Genomic DNA, 9,851 nt, shown 5'->3' on the forward strand with positions numbered 1-9,851 from the left:
ACAACAAATAACATACAGGGGAATCCCCATAAGGTTAACAGCTGATCTTTCAGCAGAAACTGCAAGCCAGAAGCGAGTAGCAAGACATATTTAAAGTGATGAAAGGGAAGAACCTACAAACAAGATTACTCTACCCAGCAAGGATCTCATTCAGATTCAGCGGAGAAATTAAAATCTTTACAGACAAGCAAAAGCTAAGAGAATTCAGCACCACCAAACCAGCTTTACAACAAATGCTAAAGGAACTTCTCTAGGCAGGAAACACAAGAGAAGGAAAAGACCTACAATAGCAAACCCCAAATAATTAAGAAAATGGTAATAGGAACATACATATCAATAATTACCTTAAATGTAAATGGATTAAATGCTCCCACCAAAAGACAGACTGGCTGAATGGATACAAAAACAAGATCCGTATATGTCGTGTCTACAGGAAACCCACTTCAGACCTAGGGACACATACAGACTGAAAGTGAGGGGATGGAAAAAGATATTCCATGCAAATGGAAATCAAAAGAAAGCTGGGGTAGCAATTCTCATGTCAGACAAAATAGACTTAAAATAAAGACTATTACAAGAGACAAGCATAATGATCAAGGGATCAATCCAAGAAGAAGATATAACAACTGTAAATATTTATGCACCCAAAATAGGAGGACCTCAATATATAAGACAAATGCTATCAGCCATAAAGGGGGAAATCAACAGTCACAGTCATAGTAGGGGACTTTAACACCCCGCTTTCACCAATGGACAGATCATCCAAAATGAAAATAAATAAGGAAACGCAAGCTTTAAATGGTACATTAAACAAGATGGCCTTAATTGATATTTGTAGGACATTCCACCCAAAAACAACAGAATACACTTTCTTCTCAAGTGCTCATGAAACATTCTCCAGGATAGATCATATCTTGGGTCACAAATCAAGCCTTGGTAAATTTAAATTTAAGAAAATTGAAATTCTATCAAGTATCTTTTCCAACCACAATGCTATGAAGCTAGATATAAATTACAGGAAAAAATCTGTAAAAAATACAAACACATGGAGGCTAAACAATATACTACTTAATAAACAAGAGATCATTGAAGAAATCAAAGAGGAAATAAAAAATACCTAGAAACAAATGACAATGAAAACAAGATGACCCCAAACCTATGGGATGCCGCAAAAGCATTTCTAGGAGGGAAGTTCATAGCAATACAGTCCTACCTCAAGAAACAAGAAATGTCTCAAATAAACAACCTAACCTTACACCTAAATCAGTTAGAGAAAGAAGAAAAAAAAAAACCCCAAAGTTAGCAGAAGGAAAGAAATCATAAAGATCAGATCAGAAATAAATGAAAAAGAAATGAAGGAAGCAGTAGCAAAGATCAATAAAACTAAAAGCTGGTTCTTTGAGAAGATAAACAAAATTGATAAACCATTAGCCAGACTCATCAAGAAAAAAAGGGAGAAGACTCAAATCAATAGAATTAGAAATGAAAAAGGAGAAGTAACAACTGACACCACAGAAATACAAAGGATCATGAGAGATTACTACAGGCAACTGTATGCCAATAAAGTGGACAACCTGGAAGAAGTGCACAAATTCTTAGAAAAGCACAACCTTCGAAGACTGAACCAGGACGAAATAGAAAATATAAACAGACCAGTCAACAAGCACTGAAATTGAGACTGTGATTAAAAATCTTCCACCAAACAAAAGCCCAGGAACAGATGGCTTCACAGCCGAATTCTATCAAACATTTAGAGAAGAGCTAACAGCTATCCTTCTCAAAATCTTCCAAAATATAGCAGAGGTTGGAACACTCCCAAACTCATTCTACAAGGCCACCATCACCCTGATACCAAAACCAGACAAAGATGTCACAAAGAAAGAAAACTACAGGCCAATATCACTGATGAACATAGATGCAAAAATCCTCAACAAAATACTAGCAAACAGAATCCAAGAGCACATTAAAAGGATCATACACCATGATCAAGTGGGGTTTTTCCCAGGAATGCAAGGATTCTGCAGTATACGCAAATCAATCAATGTGATAAACCATATTAACAAATTGAAGGATAAAACCCATATGATCATCTCAAAAGATACAGAAAAAGCTTTCAACAAAATTCAACACCAATTTATGACAAAAACCCTCCAGAAAGTAGGCATAGAGGGAACTAACTTACCTCAACATAATAAAGGCCATATATGACAAACCCACAGCCAACATCATTCTCAGTGGTGAAAAACTGAAACCATTTCCTCTAAGATCAGGAACAAGACAAGGTTGTCCACTCTCACCTCTATTATTCAACATAGTTTTGGAAGTTTTAGCCACAGCAGTCAGAGAAGAAAAAGAAATAAAAGGAATCCAAATCAGAAAAGAAGAAGTAAAGCTGTCACTGTTTGCAGATGACATGACACTATACATAGAGAATCCTAAAGATTATGCTACCAGAAAACTACTAGAGCTAATCAATGAATTTGGTAAAGTAGAGGCATACAAAATTAATGCACAGAAATCTCTTGCATTCCTATACACTAATGATGAAAAATCTGAAAGAGAAATTAAAGAAACACTCCCATTTACCACTGCAACAAAAAGAATAAAATACCTAGGAATAAACCTACCTAAGGAGACAGAAGACCTGTATGCAGAAAACTATAAGACACTGATGAAAGAAATTAAAGATGATACAAACAGATGGAGAGATATACCATGTTCTTGGATTGGAAGAGTCAACGTTGTGAAAATGACTATACAACCCAAAGCAATCTACAGAGTCAATGCAATCCCTATCAAACTACCAATGGCATTTTTCACAGAACTAGAACAAAAAATTTCACAATTTGTATGGAAACACAAAAGACCCCAAATAGGCAAAGCAATCTTGAGATAGAAAAACGGAGCTGGAGGAATCAGGCTCCCGGACTTCAGACTATACGACAGTGCTACAGTAATCAAGACGGTATGGTACTGGCACAAAAATGGAAATATAGATCAATGGAACTGGAGAGAAAGCCCAGAGATAAACCCACCCACATATGGTCACCTTACTTTTGATAAAGAAGGTAAGAATATACAATGGAGAAAAGACACTCTCTTCAATAAGTGGTGCTGGGAAAACTGGACAGCTACATGTAAAAGAATGAAATTAGAACACTCCCTAACACCACACACAAAACTAAACTCAAAATGGATTAAAGACCTAAATGTAAGGCCAGACAGACTATGAATCTATAAAACTCTTAGAGGAAAACATAGGCAGAACACTCTGTGACGTACATCACAGTAAGATCCATTTTGACCCACCTCCTAGAGAAATGGAAATAAAAACAAAAATAAACAAATGAGACCTAATGAAACTTAAAAGCTTTTGCACAGCAAAGGAAACCATAAACGAGATGAGAAGACAGCCCTCAGAATGGGAGAAAATATTTGCAAATGAAGCAACTGGCAAAGGATCAATCTCTAAAATATACAAGCAGCTCATGCAGCTCAATATCTAAAAAAACAAGCAACCGAATCCAAAAATGGGCAGAAGACCTAGGTAGACATTTCTCCAAAGAAGATATACAGATTGCCAACAAACACATGAAAAGATGCTCAACATCACTAATCATTAGAGAAATGAGTATCAAAACTACAAGGAGGTATCACCCTCACACCAGTCAGAATGGCCATCCTCAAAAAATCTACAAAGAATAAAGGCTAGAGAGGGTGTGGAGAAAAGGGAACCCTCTTGCACTGTTGGTGGGAATGTAAGTTGATACAGCCATTATGGAGAACAGTATGGAGGTTCCTTAAAAAACTGAAATTAGAACTACCATACAACCCAGCAATCCCACTCCTGTGCATATACCCTGAGAAAACCATAATTCAGAAAGAGTCATGTACCACAATGTTCATTGCAGCTCTATTTACAATAGCCAGGATATGGAAGCAACCTAAGTGTCCATCGACAGATGAATGCATAAAGAAGATGTGGCCTGTATATACAATGGAATATTACTCAGCCATAAAAAGAAACGAAATTGAGTTATTTGTAGTGAGGTGGATGGACCTAGAGACTGTCATACAGAGTGAAGTAAGTCAGAAAGAGAAAAATAAATACCGCATGCTAACACATATATATGGAATCAAAAAAAAAAAAGAAAAAGGTTCTGAAGAACCTAGGGGCAGGACAGGAATAAAGACGCAGTCGTAGAGAATGGACTTGAGGACACAGGGAGGGGGAAGGGTAAGCTGGGAGGAAGTGAGAGAGTGACATGGACTTATATACACTACGAAATGTAAAATAGATGGCTAGTGGGAAGCGGCTGCGTAGCACAGGGAAATCAACTCGGTGCTTTGTGACCACCTAGAGCGGTGGCATAGGGAGGGGGGAGGAAGACGCAAGAAGGAGGAGATATGGGGATATATTTATATGTATAGCTGATTCACTTTGTTTTAAAGCAGAAACTAACACACCATTGTAAAGCAATTATACTCCAATAAAGATGTTAAAAAAAAAAAGAAATAGGTTTTTTAAATTTTTTTTTGGCTGCGATGGGTGTTCATTGCTGTGTACGGGCTTTCTCTAGTTGTGGCTACTCTTCGTTGTGGTGCATGGGCTTCTCATTGCAGTGGCTTCTCTTGTTGTGGAGCGCGGGCTCTAGGCGAGTGGGCTTAAGTAGTTGTGGCTCGTGGGCTCTAGAGCGCAGGCTTAGTAGTTATGGCGCACAGGCTTAGTTGCTCCGCAGCATGTGGTCTCTTCCTGGACCAGGGCTCGAACCCATGTCCTCTGCATTGGCAGGCGGATTCTCAACCACTGTGCCAGCAGGGAAGTCCAGAAATAGATTTTATAACTAAATATAATTACAAATTATCCATGAGGAGACCCTTGAGGTAAATAATTGTAAGATAACATTGTGGTACTGAAAAAATGTTTACACTAAAAGCAGTAATAGGAGATATTTTTTATTTTTATCTTTAAAGACATTTCTCCTAAGTTCCCTATAAGAACATTTTTATGGGGCTATAGATAGCTTTCTTTCCTTCTAAGAATAGCTAAGCCTGAAAATCATGTCCTAGCAGATCATGAATTATCTTATCCTGTGTTTAGTGAAAGAAAGATAACGGTTATTTTTAAAATTTTATCAACAGCTTGCAGTTGCAAACAACAGGATTATTACCCTGCAAGAAGATATGGAACGAGTTAAAGAGGAAAGCTCCTACATATTGGAATCTAATCGGAAGGTTAATCTTACTGGATTTATGAAATATTCCCAGAGAGCATGTCATGTGTCATGGCGGGGGTGGGGGGGGCTGCCTCCAGAGGACCACTTGGTAGCTGTGAGCATTTGCATATGTTAAGTGCACCGTTTTCACTGAGGCTCCAGGCACAATTGAGTGAATGGCAAAGGTTATGGGAGGGGCTATGTCCCTTCTCCTACAGACACTGCTTGGCTTCACCGCCACCCACATCTGTTTAGAGACTTCAATAAACAGTCTAATTCGACGTCTTGTTTTTACATACTAATGATTTGTACTATATTTAAGTGTTCTACTATATTAAATATACCATTATTTTTAGACCATGTTATTGTTTTGTAAAAAGTGTTTATCTGATATCACTGGGAAAGAGTTACCATATAAATGAATTTTCTAGATAACTCAATCCCTTAAAGAATAGGGTTGGTTCCATAACATCTTACGGAAAAGCCCAAACGACCTTTATGGCCAACCCAATACCAAACTTTTTATATATGTCTAAACAGATATTTTGCAAACCTTTTGTATATTGTACAGTTCTAAGCTTTCTTAAGTGGAGGATGTAATTGAACACATTTAGCCCTTTATGATGACTGAATATCATAATTATCAACATTGGCAATTCTGTGCTGAGTTACAACAGTGCTACTTTGGTGGGGGTCGGCTATTGAAGTTGATAGAGCTTCTAGCTTCTGAGCTTAAATATTCCCAGATTACTGTGGGTGGTTTTTTCTGCCTTTTATTTCACTGGCATCTATTGCTTCTAACTGCTGTTAGCATTACTCTCTCTGGAAAGGTCTCCCTACTTATCCTAATGCTTCTAACCTGCTGTGACCTAGGAATCCAGAAATCCAGTTATTAACATTGTTCTTAAAGAGTAAGCACCTAGGCTCTGAGTGGGGACTGACATGAGTAATATGTTTGCCTTTAATGCATGGACTTTGTAAAAACAACTGTGACTACTCAGCATTTTCTGATGAGCTACTCATGTTTAGCTCTGATCTCTCTGTATGGGTGGAGACACCAGATGTGAGATCTCTGGAGTAGGACTACATTCCTGTTTGAACGTTTGGCCCAATTTATAGTTTACAGTAAATGCTATTTTGTTTTCAGAGGCTGATTTTTTAAGACTTCTACCACTTGGTTTGGTAAACTATCTTAGGACTTTAAACAAAATGGAAAGAAATTCCCAATTTGGCTTAAGAATACTTACTAAACTTCTTCAGTTTCTTTGTTGTCTTCGTTCATTATCATACATGTTTAGGTATGATCATTTCCCTTACTAAATAGCAGTGCTAGTGTCCACAAACTGTATAAATTCTTTAAATCCTTAAATATGTACTATTCTATTTATCTTTTCAAGGGCCCTAAGCCAGACAGAACTTCAGAAGGGCAAGCACTGAGTGAAGCAAGGAAGCACTTAAAGGAGGAGACACAACTACGACTGGTAAACTTTGCTTAGGTCCTAATAGTTCAGGAACACATTAAAACCCCTACCTAGGGGTTTTACCTCACAGATCAAGGAATATCAGTAGTGTTCTAGCAAATTTTATGGATCCTATGAAATAGTTTCTCATTCTTTTAACCCATATTCCCTACAGTGCTTCCTCAGTCCTTTTTCTGAGCATTCTCAACAGCCAATGGAATTTTACCTATTTTAATTTTTAACTTATTTTTGCTTTTATAGTTTGTGTTGCAAAAACATTAGGTATATAGAACCTACTTTTTTCTTTTCTTAATTAATTAATTTACTTATTTATTTTTGGCTGTGTTGGGTCTTCATTGCTGTGCGTGGGCTTTCTCTAGTTGCTGCGAGCAGGGGCTACTCTTCATGGCGGTGCTCAGGCTCTAGGTGCGTGGGTTTCAGTAGTTGTGGCGCACGGGCTTAGTTGCAGAACCTACATTTTTAAACTATGCTATCTCCCCTCCTCACCCCGGCAAAGATATGTCTCCTTGGATTGGGCAGCTCCTCTTCTCCTTAAGAATCATTAATTTAGAATTGTACGCTTTTATTTTTAGTTGTTATTTCTGAATTTATTCTTGTTCTTATACATAAACAGAAAAATGTACATCAGTATTAGTCTTAAGATATTTTTAGAAATTAAAAAATATATATATACATATATAAAAGAATGTGTAATAAGGACTAATACTCCTATAATAGATTTTATCCAAATATTAGTATATTAAATACACCGTGGTGTTAGTACATTAACTCTTCCTGTAATTTAGATAGTATGACGACCAAATAATCCCCCTCCAATAATGTCTCTAACAGCAGGGAGAAGTCTAAAACTAAGGGGTGATCTGATTTGTAGTTTGTTATAACAAACAGTGTGTAGAACAGAATTTCAGGTTATTTAAAAATGTTACTTTAACACTGTTATTTAACATCCTTGAAACATTTATCATTTTCCTTCTATGTGTTTGTGGATTTGATCTCAAAATACTTTCCATAAGGAAGGTCCTAGAAATAATGTATGTCAGCATTTTAAGAAGCAGTCTGATCTTGTCTTCTGTCATGCTAACCATGTACAGAAGAGTGCCTCAGTTAAGTGGCAAGTGAAAAAATTTTACATAAAATTTTCCACATTCTCGTACCACATTAAGATAAATGTTCATTAAAAGAGAAAGAAACCAAGCAAGTAGGCAAGGTTCTGAATGTGCCCTGGGCACAGCATGGATGCAGAAGAACCTCAGGTCTTTGTACCCCTGATCATCCAAATAATGTTGCAGTAATAATGGTTGAAACAAAAATACATCTCATGATAAATGAATAGAAAAATTCAGTTAGCCGCTATATTTAAAATAGATAACCAACATGGACCTACTGTATAGCACAGGGAACACTGCTCAATATTCTGTAATAACCTAAATGGGAGAAGAATTTGAAAAAGGATAACGTGTATAAGTATAACTGAATCACTTTGCCGTACACCTGAAACCAACACAACACTGTTAATCAACTATACTCCAATATGAAATACAAATTTTTTAAAAAACTCAGTTAGCCATATTGACCATTCCCTGTAACTGAGATGTTACCTTGGGGACCCAAAGTATCTTTTGAGTTCCTTGGGCTCTTGAAAATGTCAGTAGCCTCCAAATGAAGAGAATTCCAACTGCTTCATTTTGTGCTGGCTGCTGTAACACGTAATATATATTTCTATAATAAGATGTGACATCAGTTGTCTGTTTTAGTATCTAATGAAGTGACTCAAGTATTTTAGGCATATTAGATAGCACTATGTTTGGCCTACGGAGTTTTTCAGATTCGTAAATTATTGAGTAAATGGTACTGTAATTATCCTAATTATTATTCTTTTTGTTAATGTCTCTGTATTGAATGATAGCTTATAGCTGTTTTGCCAGACTTTATACCTGAGAGTTTTGGTCTACCTTGTCCTGTGGAATTTTGTGGTTTGCACTTAGTTGAGAAAAGAGAGAATAAGTAATTTGTTTTCCTTTCGGGGCAGGATGTTGAAAAAGAACTGGAAATCCAGATCAGCATGAGACAGGAGATGGAACTGGCTATGAAGATGCTGGAGAAGGATGTCTGTGAGAAGCAGGATGCCCTGGTGTCTCTGCGGCAGCAGCTGGATGATCTCAGGGCTCTTAAGCATGAACTTGCCTTTAAGTTGCAGGTAGGCTCACTGGCTCTCTAAAATCCCAGGGCTTCCCTCTGCCCCTCTTCTTCTCTAGAATCACACTTTAAATAGAAGAAGAAAGGGTCACATCTCATTTTGAGGCTAGCTACCAATAAACCACTTTAGAAATCGGTCTATCCTAGGATCCTGTATTGCTGTTCTGGAAAGTCATGGCCACTTTTTACATTGTAACTGGGCAAGAGGGTCTTTTTTATCCTATAAAATAATTTCTACTCTCCAGCCTAACTTGCCAACTGAGTTATATAGATAAATTGATGTACTTTCCAATGTTGATTTTTGAGACAAAACTGCATATAACAATACTAATCTTAAATGTTGCTTCTTGCTTTTTCTACACTTGGTAATTAACTGATATGCAAATACATGAGCATTTCTATTTCTCTAGTTCCCGCTTACCATTAGGTTCAAAAGGTATGTGTGATTTGTTTCAGGATTTTATGTTATATGCAAACATAAACATCACTCATAATTCTTTTCCATAACAGAGTTCAGACTTAGGAGTGAAACAGAAAAGTGAACTAAACAGTCGCTTGGAAGAGAAGACTAATCAGATGGCTGCTACCATTAAACAACTTGAACAAAGGTAAAAGTGCTGTTTCTTTAGTGAAACACTTAGGGCGTTCAGTCCTGGACGTGAAGAGAATGCGCTATGCATTTGGCAGAGAGTATGTGGGAATCTCCAAGCTTAACACCAGGCATGCAAGTAGAAAGCAAGCCAGTTAAATTTTGTGTTTTTTAAAGATGTCACTAAAAACCATTTTAGTGTCATGTGTTAGAGGAGGGATACTTACAAGGATGAAAGGACTTTTAAATCTGTTTGTGATTCTGTTACCGTTCATCACTCAGGTCTTTGAAGACTTTGGTGCTAGGTGATGGAGGGGTACTGAGGGCCCTTCTAATAACTGTAACCCCTTTCCCTCCTCTCTCATCTCC

The 9,851-nt window shown here is 37.2% G+C and overlaps 1 protein-coding gene across 6 annotated transcripts in view; it reads left to right on the plus strand.

The window, feature by feature from the left end:
* RUFY3 (RUN and FYVE domain containing 3) overlaps positions 1-9,851 on the plus strand; it is an 83,851-nt gene that overhangs the window by 60,419 nt on the left and 13,581 nt on the right. For all 6 annotated transcript variants that reach the window (XM_030877805.2, XM_030877814.2, XM_060299440.1 and 3 more), the window contains 4 exons: positions 5,143-5,235; positions 6,614-6,697; positions 8,727-8,894; positions 9,404-9,501. In XM_030877805.2, coding sequence (XP_030733665.1) covers positions 5,143-5,235; positions 6,614-6,697; positions 8,727-8,894; positions 9,404-9,501 — 443 coding nt within the window. The remainder of the gene's footprint in view (positions 1-5,142; positions 5,236-6,613; positions 6,698-8,726; positions 8,895-9,403; positions 9,502-9,851) is intronic.

The sequence above is a fragment of the Globicephala melas genome, chromosome 5 (genome assembly GCF_963455315.2).
Source record: "Globicephala melas chromosome 5, mGloMel1.2, whole genome shotgun sequence".
NCBI lineage: Eukaryota > Metazoa > Chordata > Mammalia > Artiodactyla > Delphinidae > Globicephala > Globicephala melas.